We start from the raw sequence: 27,449 nt of genomic DNA, 5'->3' as shown, positions 1-27,449 counted from the left end.
TTCTAATCAAATATTTTTCGGCTAAAATACAGTCGAATGAAATATTTTCGACTGATATAATGTCGGCTACAATATTTTCGGATTTCGTATAGCCCCTCAACCCTCAGTGAGTCAGTCTGCAGGACACGTTCGACTATATTATATTATAGTCATAATAGTTATACCAAGTTTGTTGTTTTAACTTAATCCAACCTTTGGCGGATCGGATACAATGTGCCATCCGGTGGTTTTTGATAAAGCTGTATGCCTGACTTCGCCCAAAAAAAAATACGATCAATTAAGAAACTTGGTTTTCTTGTCTCATACATTGGCATGTTATTAGCTGTAATTTGTAATTTTCACTGTAGTTTCGTATACTACCAAAAAATATGTAACAGTGCATTAAGACAATTTTTTCCAAAATTCGCATTCTAAAGTGGCACTTGCACAAGTACCTATTTTGAGATTCAAGATGGTAAACAGTTTTAAGTTTTAAACACCATTACTCTGTATATTAAATAACGAATTGAACAAAGTTTGAATCCTATAGAGTTGGCGTTTTTAACAGGCAATATAGTGAACAGGGTCAGCTAGTTTTACATAAAATATTAAGTAGGTATAACAAAGCATTACAATTTGATGTAGGTGCTTCGATTCGTAAATACAAACCAGTAATTTGTAGCAATGGTTTAAATACGCCGTTAATTATATATATGTACCATTACCAACGGGCCTTGTTAATTTTTCTTTCAATTTATTAAAATATGTACACACCTAACGGGAAAAGTAAAATTGTCATTATAATATATACATATTGGTCCTATAGGCTATATTGTATACTACATATATTGTTAAAGCCTGAATTTATTGTAGGTACTTCATTTATTCATTTATACTTCGAATCTTTTACTGCTGTTGAGTTTTTATTTAAGTTAGTAATAAGTATTTAATGTAACCTCGGAGATTAGGGAAGTTATGCATAATTTAGGACGTCATTGTGATTTTTTTAAGTAAAATACCCGTTGGATGTCGCTATACACATTTTAAAAGTGAAAACTGTAAAAATGCTACAGCAGTTGTGTACCTATACTGAAACAAGTAAACAATACATTACAAAACATATTGAAGCACTAATTAATGACGCATATATAAAGCGTGTATGTGCAGTATAATAATATATCATTGCATATTAATATATTATGTGCGGAAATGCAGTGTGCGTGTATGCAAATACCTACTATAGCAATAAAATAATAACTTGGTATTGATTATTAACTACCTGCCAAAGGTGATTTGCCATTTCCAGATACTATATATGATATTATTAATGAAATACGTAAGTAAACTGCAGTCAACTGTCAACAGTCAACACTGCTACCAATTCTACGAATATATTATATAGATATTTGGAAAACGTTTCGAAATGTAAACTGTAGTTGTAAGTTTTTAATCAATGACAAACCTTATCTGAGTACTTAATAAGTACATACAAATTACTGTTGACGGCGGTCGGGAACGGTATGTTCCGATTTCTGAATCAAATTGTATTATTAATAATTCTGGACCCAAGATTTCAGGTGCTACAGAACTTTAAAATATACAATTAAATATGGGTCATTGATGATATCATAATATTATGCAGTGAAATGTTTATGCAATAACACAAATTGCGTGTTATTATTTACTTTACACAATCTTTTTTTTTAAATATTTATATTAATCTTAAGCAATTTTAAATATAAATAAATAATGAATGAGCGTTTTGAAAAATGTATGGTCATGAAAATTAAATACAGAATAATTCATCAAGCAGGATCTCCCCTATTTTTTCTACAATAATGAAATTATTCAAATACTGATTTTTGATATTTTTAAATGTACTCAAACTATGTTTTAAATTCTTGGATTTTTTTTTTTTTTGAAAAAACAAGGTAAATAAATTAACTGTAGTTACTTTGTTTATCTGTCATCGTATTTTCTTAAAAGGTTAACATTGGTAAGGTAGATAAGTGCTTTATTAATCATCTTTTATCAGATTAATCCTATATTTCCATTTTCCAAATATCCTTTCGCATATAAAAAAATTAAAAACTATTAAAAAGTACTTATTATAATAGGAAGTGAATTTGTGATTCATATACACGTGTATAATATACTTATCGTAAATAAATACATGGTAATATAGAATGTATCATTATGACATTATATATATTTATATATCAACTATCGAAATTGGATACTGATTTATTATGAACTATCGTATACTAAAAAGAAATTAGTAAATAATAATACAGTGCTTCAAAAAGTTTTTAAAAAACATATATTATTACGCGTTGGATAAAATATAGTAGCTAGGTACGTACATTTGTGCAAATAAACGGTTCAAACGTTTTGAAACATAATAAATACCCTGCATATTTTAATTAAATATACGTCATATAATATATTAGTAGTAACTACCTAGTATTTATTTTATATATTTTACAATAATTATTATTCAATTTAATAAACTGAAAACCAAAATATACAGTAAGGTGCAAACATTTAATTAACAAATAAAATATTTATAAAATGTCACCTGTTCCAACTTTTCAACCATCGTCCATCAAGAACATTAATTAGTTAAAAAAATTACCTACAAATGGAAAGACAAATGGAATTTTTATAAGTATTCGTGTGGTTATAAACATTGCAGCATATAAGCATTTCAACTGTTCGTAAATTAAAATTATAATAAATGTCTACAATTTTTTTTTTGTTACAATTTTTCTTAAAATATTCTCAAATTCGTTCAATTTTTATAAATTATTAAGGGTCAAAAAATTAATATCAACAATTACTATAATATTTTTATAGCCTCCCAACTCTCAAATCTTTTAACATGGATATTATCTATCTTAATTCCTAAAAGTAGTAAATACACAAAATTCAATAATTAAAAAAATACTCGATCGAATTTCAATTTTGATATCACAACATTTTCAAAAAGAATAAAATGTATTAATTTATTAATTAACTAAGATGAAAAGTAGTTCTCAAATGAAATAAATAAGTTTGTTTTCCCACAGGCCCCTTAAATAGTGTAATAAAACCTATGTATTTAAAATTATGTTTAAAAATAAACAATTGCCTGCGGATTGCATAAACGTATAACCACACATTTAATAAATCAATAGTGAGATAATGGTCCTATAAACATGGGTTGCGCAACTTATTAATTAAATGGTTCACTAAAATAGTGAAATGCAATGGACAGTCATGACCCACAAAATCATGTCATTTAAGGGATTATTATAGCTGAGCAAATTTAGCTTACTATTGATTCATTAAATGTTTAGTGCGATTATTTGAGCAACCCTGAAACCGTCATTGGTGCCCCATGATTGGTCCATTACATTTTAGTTATGGGCACATGTTAGGTATGTTAAAAGTAGAAAAACTTGTGGGCAATCTTCTATTAAAATTTATATTGTAAGATATAGCTAATATGAAAACAATTTTTTATGAATTTCTAATTGAAAAATATTTTTTTTAATTTTTGGAATTATTGATGAATTTTTTTCAAAATTTGAATTTTAAATGCTTATACAAAAAGTTATGTCTACCCATATACCTTTAATATTTTTGAACGGCCATCAAAATAACTTATGAGGAAACTTGCATTAAATTTTCAACGTTTTTTACGAAGTAAAAAGATTTAAAAGACAATAACAATAATTTTTTAAAAAATTCAAAAAATTCTCATTGCAGCTATAAGAAGCAAAAGAAAGACAAAATATTTTCAACATGGAAACTTTTGGTGAAAATGTCAAGTGTTTACAGTTATTCAGTTTTGAAAACCGGATACAATTTGGTTTCAATAAAATATCAACAATTAATGGGAATTCGTTAATTTATCTCAGAATATCGAAATCGTAAACATTTTAAATTCAAACGTTCATAAAAAATTATTGTTACTTTCATGAGTTAATTAATTTTTTTGTGAAAGTTAGATGCGTATGTGGGTAATCTTCATTAATGAAATCTAAGTTATCAATAAAAATAATTATTGTAAAATCAATAGATATGCCATGGCTCGAAATCTCAAATGTAATAAAATATTATAATATATTATAATATCATATCATACAATAATAGGTATACAATTTAAACTGCAAGACAATAAACCATTTCGTGATTTGTATTCGTATTAATTGTTTTCTTTTTTTATGACAAAAATGTAATAAAAAAAATTCACAAATAATGAGACACAGTCGCACAGAGCGAATTTTTTTAAAGTTTTGAGTGCACCTTTTAATTGAGTAAGTCACTGTAATGGATGCGTTAAATTTTAATTCATTGATATACTATTGAATGTGTGTATACTGCATAAGAAATACAATTTTGAGGAGTTAATAGGTGCCATCAGTATATAACGACATTTTATGTATTTTATTTATTTTAGTAAATAACTTATTTATTTTTCAGTTACTAATACTGTAAATTAAAATAATTTTTGACACAAACACCACACACCTATATTAGGTATATCTGATTAATTATTATAATTAATAGTATCATACCATATAATATTATTGTTAATTGTTATGGTAACTATAGCTTGTAAGCCGATATCCAAAATACCGACGTACAGTGTGAATATGGTTATTTTTGTTTATAGATCAAAATTGATAAAATTTGAACTTCAAATTAGTCTAAATATTTGAAAAATGTCTTTGAGTGTATTAAAAAATAAAAATGATAATTTAAACAATAGTGGAATCTTTCGTGTTCTTATACGATTAATATTTTTTAAATGCGAATATACAATGTCAACAACATTTTAATTGCAACCGCTTTTAGAAAAATGTCGTCACTACAAATTTTAGATGTTTTTAAATTACCACAGGAAAAACTGATGTGGATCCTTATGTTTTATTTCCAAATTGTTTGACTTGAAATAAAAATAAAAATATCAACATACATGAAAAAAGTCTAAAACATCAAATGTCAATAAAAATCTCAAAAATAACCCAAAATATTGTTAGGTACGTAAATATTTCCGTTTGTATGTGATTTTTTTTTTTGGTTTATCTTTTCATATCTTTTTTGATTATTTAGAAAAATATTGAGTCCAATTCCAAGTTTAAAACTGAAGCCTGTTTCTGATTTAATTACTGTGACTCCGGGGACCAAGGACTTCTATAATCTATAATACTACAAAAAAAAGTCTTAAAGGTACCTACACTCATATGTCCATTCAAATGTACAACATGAAATCATGTTTGAAAATTCTTTAACAAGTACAGCAATAATAGTAAGTGGTACGCGGAAACGGCTCCAATTGATATTAGGCACTTATATTATTTTCCTCCTGATGTAGATACGTCTGCATTCGGAGCATTCACTATAATATTAGTGCACCCGGCGCATCTGCGGAACGCGATCGCGGTTCGCCCCGAGTTATATTTTATTACGCATATAGGGGTCCAACGACTGAAGAATATTGTAAATATTTAACGAATTTATGGCCGAACGGGGGCCCATTGTAAATAATATTATGGTCGTGCCGGGAACGTTGGCAAGTCAGACCGACAAAATTGAATATAATACACATACGTCATACACGATATGCATATTGTAATATTATAATCATGTTATAACTGTTGGGCACTATAGTCATTTTATTGTTTGACGTTCAGACGTTATGGCGGCGTGAACGTTTTCGAGTTCATACAAAATGATCCAACAACACAATAAATTATAATATTATGCATCGATTTATTAATAGTTGTTTGTGCGTACATTATAATATAATATTATTATGTTCACGTTGTGCGCTATCGCAACAACCGGGGAATGAGTAACAACTAATAAGAAACAATCACACCTACATAGGTAGGCAGGTATGAAATACTTGATAAAACAATAATAAGTATCCAGCTATGACATAAAAGCAAGTCAATAAAAAAGGTATTGGTATCGCAAACGCATTACGATTTGTGTACAGTAATAATTTTATTAATTACAACAGTAATAGTTACTCGTGAACTTTAATAGAACATAAAAGTTTGGCCGTTTTACGACACGCGTGCAAGTGGGTATAATAGAAATTGTACGTTATTCGTCGTATGGACTTTCCGGTTTTCGTTGGCGGCGGCTCATCGCTGTATGCTTTAGAAATTCCTATCGTAATAATTAGGTAATAAAATTATGGTGATAAACTGCCATTTTTATCGCAATAAACCATAGTTTCATACGACATTACGACGAACGCGACTTATGCGAGTCGGCCAGTGGCCTATATATAGGTATAATGTATCCACTACGTGACAATACACGGTCTCGGTTGGCAAGTGGGTAGACATGCGAAAACGACGGCGGAGTAGGAGAAATCCGTAGAATGTTTTCCAAGGTAAGTGCACTCGGCAACACCGGCGGCGACACGAACGCAATTAATAATTCTATTACCTACTGATTGTTATCGAACGCCAGAGAACACCCGTCCGGTAATCGAATTACCCATCTAAATACGCCTTTACCCGAAACCCGCAGGTTTCGTAAGCTTTTCGCGAGTTCGTGACTATCGTCGGTCCGTAATATTCGACACGGCGTACATAACGAACGTTACCATAAAAGCAATATGCCACTTGGGTTCGGGTCAAAATCTCGAGTTGTCAAATGGTAAGTGCTTAAGTCGAGTGAGCCCAAGTGCATCGTCGTCGTCGTCGTAAGCAATAAGCATTTCCCGCAATGACGGATATAGAGAGCACCGCCAGCCGCGTGCAGTGCAATATGCATACCTACGGTGTGTCGGTGCTTACTGCTGGTTGCAAGCGGTCGCACAAACACGTATCGCCTGTCAGGCGTAGGATAAAAAATAACCAGAAACAATAAAAAAAACATCGTAAAACGCTATGAGTCTACGGCGATCGGGGGGGTCAGAGGAAGCCGAAGCTGATACGCGGTAATGGATCGCGCCGGCGGTGGCAGCACTGCGGCAAGCTTCGAACAACACATTGTACTCTTCGGTACCGACCACCAGTTATTAAACATTTCGCCGCCGAACTCGCCGGTACGCCGATTCACACGTCCCGACGTACGCCGTGCGCAATCACCCACCGCTGCCGCCGCCGCTCATCACCGCCACCGCTCTTCATCTCCACACCCGAGTGCCCCTCCTTCCGCCACCGCTGCACATCGACGCCGCCGCACGCACTGTTGTACGCTAAAAATGGCGTCCGCCGCCGTCTGATCGTCGTTGTCGCCGCCGCCACTGACGTCGCACCACGCAGCCTCATTCATGTTGTGAGTATAACAATATTACCTATTCCATCACGCTGTCGTTAATAGATATTATTATTGTGGTTATATTCCATGTTATAATTATTGTTATACGATCGCTGAAATCGCGTACTCTGACATGATTTTTTGTTTAAAAAATTATGTTTTTTATTTCCTCCCGACACAATAACAATATTGTGTCTTCGAGAATCGGTACTATTGTAGTCGTCGCCGCCACCACCGCGCTTATCGCGGCAAATGATTAACCTACCGTTGTTTGCACCGCACCCCCCACTACCACCACCGAATACTATTACCCGTCGCACTGTATGGCGTTCACCTTCACCTTCACGCTCCGTCACCGTACTCACCGGTCACCACTCTTATTATTATTATTATTATTATTATTATTATTATTTCCTTCGCCGCCGTACTCACTACAACAGCTGGTGGTCGGGGAGGTCGGTGTTGTGCGTCGATCACTTTCAAGCATCGCTGCCGCATTATTTCCATTCCCTTAATCCCCTCCGACGACGAACAAAAAACTCGACAGATTTTCTCGTCCGCGCCCTGCCATCCGGCGACCATTTTGAAAATGTATTAAGACAGAAAAAATCGATCGAACACGCGCTTTTTTTTCTTTCAATCTGATTTTTTCCCTCCGTGGGCCCTCGACCACCGCTCACGTATGCTTCCGGATATCAGTTTCCGGTCGGTGATACCGATGTTCGGAGGCTGCGACGTCGTCGTTTTTACCTAAATAAATAATTCTGTTGTATTTGTGGTAGGTAACGCTTACCGTTCGGATCTGATCTCATTACTTCGACATCTAATTGTTCGCATTAAATATGCTTATGTTATTGATTGTTTTATTGTGACGATCATCAATATAGTTGTATTATTAACTTCCTGTGACTTCGAGCAGTGGACAAACGCTTCGGTGTTTGATGCTCTAAGAATTCGTTTTAAACGAAATTTGACATGCGTTGTTGAGGACAGGATTGCCGAAATGTAAAACTTATAATAGGTTTTAAAACAGTTTTATTTTGATGAAACTATATACGCATTAGATGAAAAAGCACCAGTTTCGTAATTTTGTTTGTTGAGCAAATCAATTAATCAATTAATAAAAATAAATTAATAAATTAATTCAAAAAATTAATTAATAGTTTCTTTTAAATTTTAATACGCGCTTAGTGCTAGGAATGTACTAAGTGTTATGAATAGGTACTATTCTAATAATATAATTAGCCACGTAATAGGTATAGCACATAATATTTTCATTTTTTCTCTTTAAACATGTTTGAAACATACCTATCTTACAAGATATTGTAAAAAGTAAAAAAGTACTCAATTTTTACCCTATTAACATTGAAATTCGTAAAAAATATTTTATTAATAAATTATTGACAATAACTGTCTTTACGCTGACAATTAAACACTTTCAACTTCATACCTACCAAATTATGAATAGTAATACATATGATTATATATATGATACTATGATGGTATGTTATTATGGTTTATTTAATTATTAATGTAATAAGACAATATGAATTAAAATTACTAACCTATTTTAATAGTCAATAATTGGTATCTACTTACAGCTTGCTTTAATCCCTTAATTAATTTTTTCAATTGAAAATTGTACCTTAAATATTTAAACTAATGTAAAAGTATGTTGTTATAGTCAGTATACTAGGTTTAATATTTTATGTGGGCATGAAGCCAAATCGGTAGCCAATTGAGTAAGACTCAAAAAGGTTATGAGATCACAATCAAAAATTTTTTTTATAATTTTAATACCCAATGTCAATGTTTTTTTTTAATTACACAACTTAGTAGTCAGTACCTACATATTATTGTGATTAATTGAGTATTACTGTAAACTGATATTAATTATTATATTAACACATTTGCTGTACTGAATGTATACAGATTTTAACAGAATAATAATATGCATCATACAATATTACCAGCTTTCCTGTAAATAATCATAGAATTTAGATTGATTGATTGAATAATCCAAATCGAATAAAATTTATGTTTTAAGATAATCCATAGCCCACAGCCTCCCAAGAAACCTCCCAAGTTCTTTGCGTTTCAGTTTGCCAGTAATTTTGGCATTCAGCCATTTTAATTGTTTTTAACTTTATTTATATCAATAAAATCAAAGAGTTATTTATACAATTACAGCATTTAGGTATATAAATTCAGTAAATACAAATTGTATAAAACTGTTTTATTTAATTGTCCTTTTTATTTTTTGGCTTTTCTCTTTTATCGAAGCTATGAAGCCATGAATTTCTAACTCAAAATAATTGCAATTTTTTGAAATTTTGACAAATGTGGTGAAAACTTTAACTCCAGACGCTCATTAATAATGAATGTGAATTTATACACAACTTTTTTATTTAATCACACTACGCTCAGAATCTAAAATTCGAAAACTTGTTTTGCTATTGCTCTTTATTAGTTAAAGACAAATGTTTTTCTATTATCGAGGACGACTGTACAAGTAGTATAACGTTCACATTTTTAAAGGGTTTCTATATAGGTAATTTTATTGATTATTAAAAAAAAAACCCGTAACAATTAAAATATACTTAAAAGTGGTATTGTGTGCGGATAGATTGCTAATGGTTTTTTGCGAAGTTTCTAGTTACGAAATTATTTATAAAAATGTTTATTTAGGAACATAACTGTTAAAAGTGTTAAAACGTCATCGTGCTTTTATTAAACAGCGATCTCAAATTCGTTTTTTTAAATAACTGTTAAAATGTATTATTAAATATAATAAAATATGCTTTTGATGTAATAAAAACGCTACATGACTTAAACTTAATTTACCTTCTATTCATGATTCAATTTAGTTATTCTATTATGAATATAAACCAAGTGGTGGTGTGTAGCGGTTCGAAGCACATCGAATGAATTGCGTGTATACACTAGGTAGGTATACGACTTGCGTCTTACTCTCACTTAAGTGAATGTGTTCACTGATCACAAATTACGATACACTAAAAGTTACTAACAAGCGACGATTTTTAATTTGTAAATATATAGAATCTGAGTTACATAAAATTACGTGAGTGACTCGATAGTAGATAAAGATGAAAATTAAATTAAATTTTTGTTCAATAGTAAAACAACATGTTATCTTAACGATCTATAATAGAATAGAATAAATACAAATGTTTAAGATCATTTTGTCAATATCTTAGATATTTATAAAAAAAATTAAAACATCAATTCATCGAAATGTGTGACTTCAGACTCGTATATTATACGCATACCTACGTACGTATAAGCACTAAAACATATCCCAAGTAAAACATATAAAACATATACTAAGTACATATTATCTAGTACCTATAGTATTATGCAATTATATGGCTATAAACTTTAAATTATATGTGTAATATATATATAACTATATATATATATGTGTGTGTTACTAATATTTTAGATTTTAAACGGAGCGATAAATGTATTGACTAGGTCTATAACGATGTGTTTTTTTTTGTAATTAGGTACCTTTTGGGCAAGTAAAAATTCTTCAATTTTCTACTTCAGCATCTTTTCTGAGGAGAAATTAAATCTGATTGGGACTTAAGGAGGTCGAGAGTAAAAAATTCCCAATAGGTTTCAAAATCGTCGGGAAAAACGAAAACAAAAATTAAAGAAAAACTGAGATTTTTATGCAGTCAGTTTTCGATAAAATAGATTTTGATTTTTGGTGTAATTTAAAAAAATTACAGTACAAAAACTAATAACTGTAGATACTTGACATTCATATCAATTTTTTATATTGTCATCGTCTATAGGTACATGGTATAATTTTCAAAATATTTCGACTCGTTTTAAGCTATTTATAGGCATATTCAATTTTCGATTTTTATCAGTTTTGTTTCTATACGAATGTCAATAAGAATAATGGTTTTAGTTTTTGTGTAATTTAAAAATATTAATAGTGGGCACTGCACTTGTAATTTTTATAATATTTTATTTACACAATGATATTTTTGTATCAAAATGCAATTTTTTCGGCAAAAATTAAAATAACCATCCGTAGTACTATGCCTAATAGTAAAATAAATTGCTTTAATTATAATAATATCATCAAATATACTATGTAATATAATTATAGGCCAACAGTCTTCGCGCAAAATCAATTTCGTGGACAGTGGACACCCAATGTACCTACATCAGAGCATTGACCATTCGTCCGGATTTTATGATTAACATTTTAAAATAACCATCAAATCTATATGGTATCTAGGTTTTTGAATTTTTGAATCAGATTTTTTATTAGTGAACATTGACAACATTTTTTTTTTAAATTTTTAACAAAACATGCAAAACGGTTTTAATTTATAAAGTACGTAACAACATTTGTCATTTGCTGTAACTGTTGTATACCTATTGTGAAATACATTTTTGTACCTATTTTATTATAGATTTCATTTCATTTATCAGAATTTATATTCTTTAATATTAATTCATTTATTTATTGTAGCTTCTTAAGAAATGCACAAAGTTCAAAAATCTGGTAATCAGTAATCACGTTTCACGTATTAAAAACAAGTTGTTTTATGAATTTAATTTTAAATAATAAATAAAAATTGATTTATAATTTGTCTTAAAAATACTAGATTAAGCTGTTTCATAAGAAAACATGAAAATATAATAGATAAATAAATGTATTATTTGAATATTTTACACTCATGTACAAACCGTTTATATAATTATACTCAGGCCCCCACATCAAATTTCAGGACTCTGTAATAAATGTTTTTGAGGGATCTATAAAATATTATTTAATATTAAGTAAGTATTTCAATTAAAATTAAAAAAATTACAAAATTAATTTCCCCTAAAATAGCCTGCCAACTGAATTCCAGGTCCAACAGCCCACCTCCCCCTTGTGAATGTGGGTCATGATTGTACTCTATAATTAAAAATCTTTTGAAACAGTTGCATTAATGATATACAGTATACTCTATAGTTTATACCAGCGGTTCCCAACGTTTTTAGCTGTGTGGACCACCAATTTTGTAAAAAATCTTTGAGGCCCACCAACAGCTCACCTATATACATATGCATAAATATGTAAATATAATATACAAACTTCAGTTGTTAGAATTAAAAAAAATTAAAAAATCAATTGTTTATTATGAAAAACACTTTATTAAACTTAATCACAAGTTAAACAATTTAATGTGATTTTTGACATTACTTGTCCTTCATGAGAGAGTCAATATCGGGATGGAAATTGGATGGTTTTACAATTAAATCACGTTCAACATTCAGTTAATTCCTATATTTAACGTTAATTTATAATTTGACACCAATTTGACATTACAGAGTGTAGATAATATTGATAAATATTATTATAAACAGAAATATTATTAGGTATATACTAAAAATATGTAATAATATTATTTAAAATATATATATAATATTAAATATTATATATTTATATGGTGCACGGTCCAGTACCACACTGCTCGAGGCCCACAAGTGGGCCGCGGCCCATGGGTTGGGAACCGCTGGTCTATAACAATGTTTCTTAATCAATGAGTTCTTAAATGTTTTTGATGAATTTCAATTAACAAGCAACTTCCAAGATTTAAAAATGTAATTATATAGTAAAAACAATAACAACTAGGATTATATTTTTTTTTAGTGAGTCACCCATAGCAAAATGGTTTATTAGTATGATAATGGTGTTGCCATATCAAAAACGTTGAGCACATAAGTAGTAAACCATTCAATACAATTACCCTTACAATTACAAAATAATTATAATGTATTCTACAAAGAATAGTAATTTTTATATTTAATGCTTTTACATTTTTGAAAATAGAACAAATCATAGTAGAAATATTACATTTTCTTATCCTATGGCTCTTGTCTCTTCACAAGATCATAACAACTCCCAAATATTTTAAAACAAAAGTAGATAATTTTCATATTTAACAATTTATTTATCTTAACAATATTATGGATATCATTATTTTCTTATTTTTTTTCCTCTTTGGGTCTGTGGTTTCTTAAGCTCAACACTTGTGTCACCCCTGGAGCCTCATCATACAGTTAGAATACCTTTGAATTGTAGAGTGTCTTTTCTTTTACCAAGACAATAATATTAATTAATGAAGTGTAGAAAAAAAAACATTAAATAGTTGTATATTATAAAACTGACACATTTACATATCATAAATTATATGTTAATGTTAAAGTTGATGTATTGTTATTGCCATGTAAAAAAGCCATGCCTATCCGTTTTCAATTTTGTAATATACATAGTAATTTTTTTTAAATTTTTTATTTGATTAAAATACTTAATAATTAATAACATATTCTTTTTTTAACAGTAAAATTATTTTTTGATTTAAGACTTATAATGGCGACTAAAACTGAAGTTGAGAATGAAACAATTGAAAACCCGCTTGACAATCAAGATATGAATACAGTTTGTACAAATTTGCAGTATTGTGATGATAAAACTAATCTACACCCAACAAGAAAACGATGTGTCAGCACATCAATTCTGATAAGCTCATCGCCAAAGAAAAAAAAAAAAGAATGTCAAAATATAATACCACCTAAAAAGTTTTTGCTTGGTGGTAGCATGTCTGATCCTCTCAATTTAAATAGTCTCCAGAATGAAGATATTAATAAGTAAATTAAAATAAATATATATTTTATATTGTTGTTTATTTTAAATTATGCTAATGTATTATTTTTAAATTTTAGGGCAATGAATAAAACTCCAAAATCTTCTCCCTTACACTCAAATACAGTGAACATAAAAAAAGATCAAGTGAATGTTATTATTCCTCGAAATTTATCTGATCCATTGGAACTTAGTATGTGTAATGAAGCCAAAGCAATTGCATGTTCTGGCATAGATTCATTAAAACCGAAAACCCCTCAAAAATGTAAATCTAAAATACCGTTGTTAAAATCTTTATCTGATTCTGGTTTAATTACTGAGAACACCCCAGAAAAAGAGTAAGTTAAAGTTATAAAATTAAATTATAATGAGTTGAGGTTTATAATAATGTCACAAATTATTTTAAAAACAAATAGTTTTTCATATTTTATAAAATATTACTACTTAAAATTAATTTTAGCAATATTATGTAATCCTGTATCATCCCAATTATTATTTATTAATAGTCATTTTTTAATTTTTTTTTGTTTAGTTTTAAATCAGATTGTAATAATGAAATGAAAAGACAGGTAGAAGAAGATATTATTTCTTCGCCACCTAAAAAAAAGTTCAAAACTGAGTTGCCTGAAACCTGTATGTCCCAGTTTGAGAACAACAAAGTACCATTTGAAATAATTGAAGTTTTAGAAACTATCATAGATGTATTAGTGCAGGAAGTTCTAGTTCAGTCATTAGATGAATGTAATATTCTAATTTCAAAAGCTCCTGTTGAAGTGGTTGTTGAAAAGATACTCGAGCCATTCAAAACACTGCCGCCATCACCTGAAAAAAAAGTTGAAGACGGTAAGGAAAAACAAGAGCAGCGCGAAAAAATAAAGCCCGAAAGATGTGTAGTAAGTTCGGTTGTTATGCAGCCCTCATTTTCGGAGAAACACAGTGTACATCAGCAGGTCGTTGTTACGACAGCTAAACCAAAACAAAAGGTTAATAAAAAGTTCAAAGAAAAAAATGCATTGTTTAAATATGGAAATTATACGAGGTAAGATTAAATGTTTTTGGAAAATCAGAAAATGATTTACCCTATATCACCATGTATTTTAACGTAGTTAGAAAAGAGATGTCCAATCGGAAACACTCTTTAAACACTTTGAATGGATCAAAGGAGTAAAGGACCGTACCCTTCAATAAATAGCAGGGTATGATCTAGATTCTACATAAACTTTTTTTTTTGTTTCATGAGAACAGAACTGTTCTACACATTGTTTAGTAAAAATATGCAATTATATTATGATAATTGCTAAAACATAAAATATACTATTATATGTAATTATGAATTATTTTTGACTCGTATAATAATAATTGTAGTTATTATAATTTGTAAGGGTTATGAATTTATTTTGGTTTAATTATTATACTCTTTGAATAAATACAACTTTTTTAATTAGAACAACATAATATAAGACTTACATTGATCATCACATCACAGTATTATTTAATTTAAAAATTATTTGTTCTTACATTTTTTCTTCACTCTTTTCTAATTATCTTAGTGAATTTTATACAAACTAGTGTATAGTTTAGTTCCCTCCAATACATATTTATTTTAATTTTGGATCATTATTGCTTAACATTAGTTATCACAAAAATCTCTAAATCTTAAGACAACAATTTTTACTATACATGTTAACATGTTATATAATTTTACAGCAATTCAAAATTAAATACTTCATTAATTCTGAGTGAAACAAAGAGTGACTATTAACCTCATAACGAAAAATTTAAATTTTTTACCATTGCGACATAAGTACTCTCAAAAAATGTATGTAATATTTTACCTTATTGAGCATTGTTTTGGGCATTAACAAAATACTCAATTGCGCATATTAGGTTGTATAAATTAATGTTCCATGTTATTTAAGATTTATCTAATGATTATTATTGGTTGATACATTATGGAAGTAAAAAATATTATGTTCAATTAAAAGGTACACTGTAACTTAAACAGAAATAACGGTAAATAGCAAATTAAATTATAAAATCAATTAAAATACTACTATTGAATTCTTACTAAGTAATAACATTATTTAATCTGAATGTATGTGCCGAAATGATCATGAATCATGATAAAGATGTAATGACCTACTGCTTTACTTTAATATTATTGATCTACATAAATATTATTTCAAAAAACTATGTAAACTTTTGAAATAATTTGTATTAGCTCAACCTTGGATTTAAATTTGAATGAATTATTAAACAGATATGTGACATAGATATTTATAAAAAAAATATTTTAATGCAAATAAATACTTATTTACATTTCTATTGGGTATATATTTGCCAAACTTATTATTGTAAAACCAAATATTTTTTTGTTATAGATATTACGGTTATCGTAATCCAGATGATGAAGACAATAGACTCAAAGTCTTAGCTGAACGTATGGATTTATTTTATGGTAAGGACGTGTTGGACATTGGCTGTAATATTGGTCATGTTACTTTCAGTGTTGCCAGAGATTTTGGTGCAAAGTCAGTAGTAGGAATGGATATTGACCGTAAACTGATAAATATTGCACGAAAAAATGTACAGTATTACATTAACGATACAGCGCAGTCTTCCTCACACCTGTCCTCAAATTACCATTTTAAAGATTTTTCTTCAAGAGATCGTAATGATCCAGAATGTGATATAATCGAATCATTTCCTATATCATTACCTATGCTGTATGGTCCTATTAATTTAGCAGGTTTGACACTATCTGGACGATTTCCCTACAATGTCTCTTTTGTGCAGGTTTGTTAAGTAAAAAGTGTGTGGTAATTCCACAAATTTAAGTTTATAACAAAGCCATTATGTTTCAGGGAAATTATGTACTAGAATCTGATCTTTTACTTTCATTGGAAACGTGTAAGTTTGACGTTATCCTCTGTTTAAGCATTACCAAATGGCTTCACTTGAACTGGGGCGATGATGGTTTGAAACGAGCATTTAAACGTATGTTTGCACAGTTGCGACCTGGTGGAATACTCGTGGTGGAACCTCAACCGTGGAAATCTTATGGTCGAAGAAAAACATTGACTGTAAATAATATGATGATATTAATAATGTTAATGAAAGAGTAGAATATTTACTGATTTTGTTAATATGTAATTTTAGGAAACCATTTGGAGAAATTACAAAAACATTCTGCTGAAACCTCCTATGTTCACAGACTATCTGTTAAACGAAGTGGGTTTTGCCAACTGTGAAACACTTACTATGCCTCATAATCCATCTAAAGGATTTCAGCGTCCGCTCAAGTTGTATAGAAAGTCTAACATATTAGTAACTAGAAACAAACCAAAGTGTACGATAGTTCATCCAAATGAAACCCAAAAATCATAAACATGGTATTGATAAAATACTAAATACTAACTGAATTTGTTTAAGGCAATTAAAGTCTTAAATGTTATTGTTCTTAGCACTGTAATTTAGTAACTGGACCACATGTATTGACTTATTACCAAATTGTTATTTAATATTTTGTTTCTCGTAATATAAATTCTATTCATTGTACAATTTGTGAGATGAATAAATATTTTTTTATTGTTGAAAATGTATTGCTTATGCTTTATTTTATTTATTTCTTTTTCTTTTTTGTATAAAAGTATTTGGTTATGCTTCACTTACTCATAAAAATGACAGAAATAACACACTGCTAATTGCTTCTACTCATATGTGTTTATTGGGATGATCTTCATTCTTAAATATATTAATCCGACTTGATGTAAGAACCAACTCTTTGAATTCATATCATGACATAATAATAAATGTTGAACAACCATCATCAATTTATTCATGTGTTTCCAATATATTCTGGTTCATAATATTGTCATACTGAACGTACATGTTCCTTGAAACATATTTTGTTTTGTATTTATTTTATTGAGATAATGTACAGACAAGAAATACAAAATATTTAACTAACTTAAAAGTAAATAATGTTTTAATTGTATTTATTACAGTTTAAAAGTGTCTATATTAGAAGTCTAGAAGAAACATTTAATGTTACAACATTCTGCTTTAATTTTTATGAAAAAATATATGAACAATACTAAGTTAATTTAAATAATTACTATTTATTTTAATCAAACATACTATATGAACTTCAATTTAGAAATATAAGAAAATACTCTTTTCATATATATAAATTCTTAAATTGAATAAATTGGTTAAAAGTCACACACAACTGCAAAAGTATATGACAAAATGTGGATTTCTAAAAATCAGACAGTTTATAAACAAAATAATTTGTAGTTAGTACAGAAATATTCACTAATATTTAGAATAACAAAAGTGAATTATGAAATGTTAAAAATTATTTACCTTAGGCTTGACTTTGAGACGGTAATGGATGCAAACAGTTTTCCGACTCTTTAGCGTTGACTGATACAGCATGTTATGAAATTTGTTCATCACCAATATAAATATGTATTTTCAAGGGTATTTTTTGGACGTTAAACCCAATTACCAAAAATACCAGGTAGATTTAAAGCATTCATCACTTCACTAATGCTGAAGGCTGAGAAACAGCGATAAATCGAATGTTAGCAGTAAGTTGTTGATATGATCTAGATCCGAAATATTGTCACAGTCACATTGAAATTATCGCTAAAACGATTTTTAGTAAACCGTTGTTCTTGCTTTCTTGATCCCTCTGTTCTCACGAATGTCTCTTCGCAAAAACGTATTTATTGCTTTATTTACATTATTTTCAATTTTGATAAATGTTTGATAAAGCGATAACAAATTGATAACAAACTTTTGGTGGGAAAAATTTGGTGTATCATTTAGAGACAAGGGTTTGATAACAACACTTATCAATCATCGGGAAAATCTAAAATTTTGCATTCAAATTTTATTCGATTTCATTAGATACCTATGATAGTATTATGATGTTATAGTGACCGGCATTACCCAAACCGCAAACTAAGATCATAGTTTGTGCTCTAAACTCACCAGCTGTCATTCCCACATGTTCTACTAAGTCCGGTTGTAATGCCTAAACTAAAGTGTAAAGAAAAAAATGCAATATATCAATATGGAAATTATTGCAGGTAAGATTAAATGTTATTGCCTAATCCAAATATGATATACCCTATATCACCATGTATTTTAACGTAGTTAAACGATAAGCAATGTCCAAACTAAAAAATCTCTTTAAATCACTTAAAATGGATCAAAGGACCATCGAGGATCTTTCAATAAATTGCTGGGTATGATCTAGATTTTAGATAAACTAATATTATGTTAATTGCTATAACATTAAATAGGCTATTTTATTATTATGAAATATTTCTGACTGGTTTAATTGTATTTATAATAATTGATGAGAGTCAAAGATATATATTTTGGTTCAATTATTGTACTCTGAATAAATACAAATTTTCTAATTTGAACAACTTAGAAGACATTGATAATTATCACCATTATTTCATTCAAAAAATGTGTGTTGTTCTAAAACCTTAACTATTTTTCATTTTTGTAAAAATAATCTTAGTTAATTTTATATAAACTAGTGTTCAGGGTATTTCCTCCTAATACATTTTTATTTTTACTATCGATTATTTAGGTACTACTTAACATTAATTATTACAAAAATCTTAACACAACCATTTTTACTGTGCATATATAGTATAGATGTTAGACATCAAGTCATATTTATATTATGTTAAGAAGACACTATACCCTCATTTGTTGTCTCCATGTTACATATGTACTACATTTCAAATTTGTGTTCATACTTTAGTAGTAAATTTGATTATTAGCTTGGAGGATTTGTAAGGCTATTTTTTTGTGCAATAATGACTGATTTTAATTCAAATTTTCTTGATTAATCAAATTCTGTAATGTGGATTTAGAAAATAAGTTTAAGTCCCCCGAATTATCTTCTTTAAATCCTACCAAAAACTTTGGTTTTTACAATAGATATTTCAATTTTAAATTGAGTTCTAACCATTTTGAAATAGTAACATATCTACATGCTTAAAAATTGAAATATCTTAAAAATAACCGATAAATAAACACAGATAATGCTTACACCTTTATGTTTGTCAGCTGTTAAATTCACTCCAATAGAAGAACTAACATTAAAAAATTGATTCTTCTGAACACAACATTTCTCATACATTTATAAGATTGAGATCCAAACTGTTACAATTTGTGAGGGACTTAGAATAAAGTTTTTATTATAGTTTGAGTTAAGTAACATCCTCTATTAAATATTAACATGGTAAATATATACATTTATGTTAATTATTGATCCAACAAAAATAAAGTAATTGTCGGGCCATAAGAAAATCGCTGAGCCTTGTAAAAAACTTATTATTTTTCATTTAATTATGCAAATTAATATTATATAAAGTTAAAATTTTAACAAAATTGACCATTCTAGAACATTTGCAAATTATTTTGTGATTAAAAAATTTAAAAAGTCTAATTTTAATATGCTCTATTTAGGATAAGAATGCCCAAATGTGTGCATGAGTATACTCTATTTTAAATGAGTACATTATTTCAGATAAATATTTAACTTTTTTAATATGATTTGAACTTAAATTTGAATGAATTTTTCGAAATAAATATTTTTATAAAAACATTATTTTATTGTACATACTTATTTATTTAAATTTAAGTTGTGTACATATAATTAACCAATCTTATTATTTTAAAACTAAATATATATTTTTTTGTAGATATTACGGTTATCGTAATCCAGATGATGAAGACAATAGACTCAAAGTCTTAGCTGAACGTATGGATTTATTTTATGGCAAGGACGTGTTGGACATTGGCTGTAATATTGGTCATGTTACTTTCAGTGTTGCCAGAGATTTTGGTGCAAAGTCAGTAGTAGGAATGGATATTGACCGTAAACTGATAAATATTGCACGAAAAAATGTACAGTATTACATTAACGATACAGCGCAGTCTTCCTCACACCTGTCCTCAAATTACCATTTTAAAGATTTTTCTTCAAGAGATCGTAATGATCCAGAATGTGATATAATCGAATCATTTCCTATATCATTACCTATGCTGTATGGTCCTATTAATTTAGCAGGTTTGACACTATCTGGACGATTTCCCTACAATGTCTCTTTTGTGCAGGTTTGTTAAGTAAAAAGTGTGTGGTAATTCCACAAATTTAAGTTTATAACAAAGCCATTATGTTTCAGGGAAATTATGTACTAGAATCTGATCTTTTACTTTCATTGGAAACGTGTAAGTTTGACGTTATCCTCTGTTTAAGCATTACCAAATGGCTTCACTTGAACTGGGGCGATGATGGTTTGAAACGAGCATTTAAACGTATGTTTGCACAGTTGCGACCTGGTGGAATACTCGTGGTGGAACCTCAACCGTGGAAATCTTATGGTCGAAGAAAAACATTGACAGTAAATAAAATGATGATATTAATAATGTTAATGAAAGAGTAGAATATTTACTGATTTTGTTAATATGTAATTTTAGGAAACCATTTGGAGAAATTACAAAAACATTCTGCTGAAACCTCCAATGTTCACAGACTATCTGTTAAACGAAGTGGGTTTTGCCAACTGTGAAACACTTACTATGCCTCATAATCCATCTAAAGGATTTCAGCGTCCGCTCAAGTTGTTTCAAAAACCTAACATATTAGTAACTAGCGAGGACTAAAATATATATAGATTTAATTCATGATAACTATAAACGAACTAATGTGTTAATAAGATAGATGTTGAATAAGATGTGTTAATTGATAATGGTTCAAACAAATAAAACCCAATAATCTTAAATATGTATGTTATTGTTCTTAGCATTGTAATTTAGCAATTGTGTATATTATATTATGCACCACATTTACGTATTGCCAAATTGTTATTTAATATTTTTTATATCTCATAATGTATATAAACCCGTTCAGTGAGGTCAAAATGGTTTTAAAGAAAAGAAAAATATTATTTTTAAATGTACGAGTGCTATACGATCAGTAAAATTAGACCATTTGTTTTATTTTATGATTGTTGATTGCAAATTATATGATATGATGTACTTTTTAACAATACAGTTGAGCTGTATTTCAACATATACATTACTATAGTTCATAAAGTCTAGCTTTAAGTTTAGCTGCTAAGCTACTACATGAAAACATTTTTAATATGCAATAAAAATTATTTATTATTCATAAAAATTTCAAATTAATTCAAAGTTCCAAAAAAAAAACTTATTTTAAGTTGTTATTAATTTGCTCTAAAAGAAATGTAAAGTTTGGAAAAATAAATGTATAATATTTAAAATATGATGTTAAACTGCCATTTTGACTTTAATTGAACCGAAAAATAAGTGCTGCATCAGGTGCGATGAGTATGATGTTGCCAACTATAGAAAGTAGAAACATGATTGGTGGTGTCTTACTATCTAAGTAAACACAACTTATCATTATAATATATTCATAGTAGTATACTTTTTAGTGATCAGTCTACCAGTTCTTGCCACTGTCCAATATATTTCAAAGATCTTAACCTACTTGAATTATGTTTACAAATAAGTGGTTATTACATTAAGCACTAAATTCAACTAAAACTGTTAAATAGTATGTAATAATAATATATACACAAAAGAAGTACAGCATTAATGCATCAATATCAAAATATTTTTTATTTTACAGTATAATTTTAAAAGTTTGTACTAAAGTGTAATTTATGAAACAGCTTAATATAGTATGTTAGACAAATCATAAATTAATTTTGATTTATTATTTAAAATTAAGTTCATAAAAAAGTTGTTTTTTATGTGTACATTTTATCAAAACTTGAACTTTATATGCAAATCTAATTATATAAGATGATTCGTCATTAAATAATAAAAAATACGTCTTCAGATGTATAGTCAAATCTATATCATTTAATGTTTTATGAACATCAGACACAGATTTAGGAGTCGAAGGAAGAGATTTTTTCTATCTAAAGAGCATAGTATATAGTTTTTCGTAATAGGTGCTGCGGTTACATCAGATATAGTAATTAGTAACATCAGAATTAATCATGTGGTTGTTTATATCTGTTAAAATAATTTTCCTAGAATGAACACTTTTATCTTTGACAGTCATAGGCTTACATGGGGCTGTTATATTTTGTCTTCGCAATAAATGTACATTATTTGTGATTATGTGCATCTATAAAATTTAAATTTGAATCCTGTTATTATTATCGGAGTAATACGAAAATAAAAATTGAATATTGAAAAAAACTGTTAATTTGTTTTATACCTACATTAGGTAAGTACCTACCTATATTAATATTTTTCAATTTTATAATTTAATATTTATACTTTAAAAAATCAAAATAAATATTTTTGCTGTGCATTTTTATTTGAACATCACAACCGTTCAACATTTTGAGAAGAAGTATAAGCCTATAATATAATATAATAATAATATAATATATACTATGTAGCTCTTTTCTACAATCATTTGTTTACCTCTTGCTTGTCGTAAACTCCATCTTTTATTAATTATACTCAAGTTAAAAATAAACAAAATACAGACAACAATTTTAGGTAGGTACCTATGTAGTGTAACGTAAATAGGTTGTAGGTACCTAACGAATATCCGATTAAATCACACTGTGATCGTTTTTATGACTCCTCCATTGATTTGACTAATAACGATATTCGATAACGGAGGTACTTTACTTATTAACAACTTATTAAAAAATAATAAAACTGATGTAAACTGTGTTTTCAGTCTAACTGTAATACACAAAACTTTAAAATGTATAGACTTATAACAATCACTTAACGCATGACATATCTTTGAAATAATATATTAATTAAACTAAATCGCTAATGCTAATTCCTGGTGGCAGTGTATGAACTTACATTCGCCCTTTTTCTATACACTATGGTCGTTGCTTGACTACGACTGTTCTAAGATGGAGACCAGAAGTACGCAATTCCGAAGCCTTTTTTTGCGTTGATGCGAAGCACTGCCCGATCGATAGTATTATTATTATTACGCGGTCGACACTCCGCAAGACCGAGATACATATCATAGCAGGGGTGGCCAAACTTTTTTTGGTTACGATTTACTAAAAATAGACTTCACCTTTGAGGCTTTGAGAATCGACTTTCATAGAAAATTTTTTTAACTATACAGATAAAACTTATCGATAATTTATTTGTTCATTACACCCTCGATTAATTTTCGTACGCGTGTCCCTAAAAATAAATTGTAACATGATCGACTTTGAAATTGTCCGCGATCGACCGTTTGGCCGCCCCTGTAACTAAAGAGTATAATATTATATTATTATATTAATACATGGGCGAATTATCCTTATATTTACTAACCCATTATATTATGATGATCTTAATAACAATTGACATCGAAATCAAAAAACTGCCAGTATTGTATACTTCGTATGTTCTTGAATATTACACTATCCTCTAGCTTTTCTCGTCGTATTCGGCACTGTCGATGCACACCAGATGAAAGTGGGATGACGATTCCATCACGGCCGATCCACGTGAAATACTTGCGCTCAGGCGGCACCGCGGTTTAAGATAGAATGGTTGCGTGCCGATATATGTTAAGGCGTTAAGCTTAGGTATTATTAATTTACTGACAGTTGTGACATCTAGTCTGTTATCTATACGACTATATTATGTTCATTTCTAAATTGTACTAAAAACAGTAATTGTATTTTACAATGCATTTTAATAACATGTTTATTTACTTATTTTAATCTCTCATAAGTGTCTCAAATATTCATGACCACTAGATCGCGTTAAGAGGTAGTCAATTTACATTAGAACTTTCTACTGCCACTCCTTATCGTCCGACGGTTAGGCCCATAGGGAAATCGGGATTTTCTTGGTAGGCCCCCATCAATATTACACCCAGAGGCCCCATCCCCCCTTAAAAAAAAAAATAAATAATAATATAAAGTACATTTTTATACCGGCTGACGCCCTGGCCGCTGTACAGCATTAATGCGTGATTGTGATATTTGTATACTCTACTATTGCCTAGAGGCCTCTGTATAAACTAGTCGATACTCGTATAAACACATATCTATTTTGTGGTATGTACTATTGTGCTGAAACTAAATAATGTATAAAATGTAAATATAAATAAAGATAATCGATGTTCGAATAACAAAAAAAAAAAAAATGGATCAAGATTTGCTAAGTGTGCCAACAATAAAACTCAAAAGAAGTTGAACTTTTTTTGATGTACAATATATAGTCGCTAGGTCTATGTGGTTCTAATAAATATATCCTGGTAAAAAATTACCTATCCGCCCATGGTTCGACGCTCAACCATCACTTTCTATCTTTCACCGTGGCGTTAACTGGCTCTGTGATCCTCTGTGATCTTCGTGCAGGGCAACCCCTTTGTCGATCATCGTCTTCAACAGTTCGGAAAAACTCTAAGAACAGCGGGCTGCACCTGGCCAACAAGATATTATCGTACAGCCGCAGATCGTTCTGTGTGTTGACGTTGTAAATTTGTAATCGCCGATCAACACTTGAATCATGCCGTAAATGTCATCATTGAGGTGCACGTTTATATGTGTGATCAATGTGCGATCGAAATATCGAACAGCGCATCAGGTCATCGGATGCTAACGATTTCGAGGTGAAGATGATTTTTCCATTCAACCCGTCCCACGGTGGCTTAGAATAAGTTCATAATGGGACAAAATTATTTTTTTGCGTGTTTCACTTGATTTGGGTTTGTAAAATTCTTAAAAGTGTAGGTATTAACTTCAAAATCAAAACTTATTGCTTCAATTTGTGTTTTTTTAATGTAATGTATAGTCTATACACATATGAATATATTTGAAATGTATGTCTGTGTATTCGGGGCTAATATTTTGGTATAATTGTCCTTTAGCTACCACGCTATTTTTTTCTAAAAATAAGATGACTTGTTGATATTTTAAATTCTGATTTCGCCTTTATATTTGTGTTGGGTTAGTAAAGTACGAAAAAAATCAAAACTCGTGATAGGCGCGGCACGCAGCAGTTAAGTACAGCGCGTAAGTAGTGCTTATATATGTGTACAATCGAAAGTCGTACACTTTGGAAGGATCTAACTTCCAAAATAATGATTTGAGCTTTTTTTTGCACTGTTTTTTTTAGCTCCTTGAAGTACACTTGTTTCAATAAAGAAAAAAACTAATAGTCGTGTGGCAGCAAAATTACAATTTTATCAAAACATTCAGCCCAATTCTAAAAAAAAAAAAAAGACTAATACATTTTGTGTAGTAACCTAGTGAAGTATAATTAATAACAAGTCAATAGGCAGATAGGTTTTTTTTAAATACAACCCACTAATCACTAATGTTATTAGATATTTAAGTTGAATTTGAAACACAAACGTGACAGGGAATAGGTACCAGTCATTATGAATAGATCAATAACATAAGAAAAAAGTGGGTACACACTACACTCTACATAAGGATTAGGCATATAATATAGCTAGTCACTGTAATGGATGTGTTAAATTTGAATTCAATGATATAAAAACATGTGTTCGAAAAATGATTCTGAGCGAAGATGGTTGTCTGTTGTCAGCCCATAATATGACTAACTATATTTTATGAAATTGTGATTACCTACTTACTGTAATTTATTTTACTATTAGGTATTAGTGATTAGTATTACAACAGTGGGTTTAATTAATTTTTACAGAAAACACTGTATTTGAAAATGTTATTGAAACATATTATTATGTTGTTACACAATATCATAATATTTTATAAAAGTATTAAGAACCTAATAATAATATTTTTAAATTACAACAAAATAACTAAAAATCGTTATTCTTGGCTTTAATACGGAATTTCGTAAAAATTAGAGCTTAAAATATGTGTAAAAAATAATTATGATTTTAGGTTACAGTATAAACTGTTAATGAGAATTCTCGTTTTAAATTGTTAAGTTTTTTTGACCGAGAGAAATTTTTTCTATGGACAATAATTAAAAAACTAATAAAAATCGAAATTTCCTTATTTCTAAAAATAGTCTAGAATAGTCAACATCTTTTGGTGTGTATAAAATGCTAATGTTATTACTCGGTGAACATTTCATGTATCTTTGGTTATTTTTTGTAGAGTAGGACGAGTAGGTAACACTAAAAGCAAAATCAATTTTTTCGAAAACTGGTTTTGTGTAGAAAATTCAGTTTTTCCATTTTATTTATATTTCTTGTCGATTTTAAAAAATGCTGGAGCTTATTTTTTTTTGGCCCCCTAGAGCATTTTTAACGCTCCAAAAGGTGATGATGGACACAAAAATATAGCTCCGTCCAGTATCTAAAAACTACGTTAACGTTAATTAAACATCGACAATATAATAAAATATTTCATAAAATGTTTAGAACAGTGGTTCTCAAACCAGTGTGCTGCGGCACATTACTACCGATACTTCTAGTCGAGATCGGCTATGTGTGCCGCGAGAAATGTCGTACATGTATAGGCGCGTGACAATAACT

The 27,449-nt window shown here is 29.3% G+C and overlaps 2 protein-coding genes across 3 annotated transcripts; both read left to right on the top strand.

The window, feature by feature from the left end:
• The first annotated feature begins 6,468 nt into the window (after window positions 1-6,468).
• On the top strand, window positions 6,469-17,753 carry LOC111031260 (7SK snRNA methylphosphate capping enzyme-like). Its single transcript, XM_022311131.1, has 7 exons — window positions 6,469-7,266; window positions 13,645-13,929; window positions 14,005-14,262; window positions 14,457-14,963; window positions 16,306-16,720; window positions 16,789-17,007; window positions 17,084-17,753. The coding sequence occupies exons 1-7, from the start codon at window positions 7,262-7,264 to the stop codon at window positions 17,309-17,311; spliced, it is 1,917 nt and encodes a 638-aa protein (XP_022166823.1). The 5' UTR covers window positions 6,469-7,261; the 3' UTR covers window positions 17,312-17,753.
• A 1,082-nt stretch (window positions 17,754-18,835) lies between these two features.
• LOC111031261 (7SK snRNA methylphosphate capping enzyme-like) lies at window positions 18,836-21,744 on the top strand. Of its 2 annotated transcripts, XM_022311133.1 has the most exons (5): window positions 18,837-19,023; window positions 19,091-19,182; window positions 20,662-21,076; window positions 21,145-21,363; window positions 21,440-21,744. In XM_022311133.1, the coding sequence occupies exons 3-5, from the start codon at window positions 20,723-20,725 to the stop codon at window positions 21,623-21,625; spliced, it is 759 nt and encodes a 252-aa protein (XP_022166825.1). In that variant the 5' UTR covers window positions 18,837-19,023; window positions 19,091-19,182; window positions 20,662-20,722; the 3' UTR covers window positions 21,626-21,744. The 2 variants fall into 2 exon arrangements, with proteins under 2 accessions (XP_022166824.1, XP_022166825.1); XM_022311132.1 differs by lacking the exon at window positions 19,091-19,182 and having other exon boundaries at window positions 18,836-19,023.
• Window positions 21,745-27,449: the final 5,705 nt, after the last annotated feature.

This window comes from Myzus persicae, unplaced genomic scaffold, assembly GCF_001856785.1.
Source record: "Myzus persicae strain clone G006 unplaced genomic scaffold, MPER_G0061.0, whole genome shotgun sequence".
In the NCBI taxonomy this organism is placed as follows: Eukaryota; Metazoa; Arthropoda; class Insecta; order Hemiptera; family Aphididae; genus Myzus; species Myzus persicae.
Note: the sequence above shows the minus strand (reverse complement) of the source record. Positions and strands in the feature narration are given on the sequence as shown.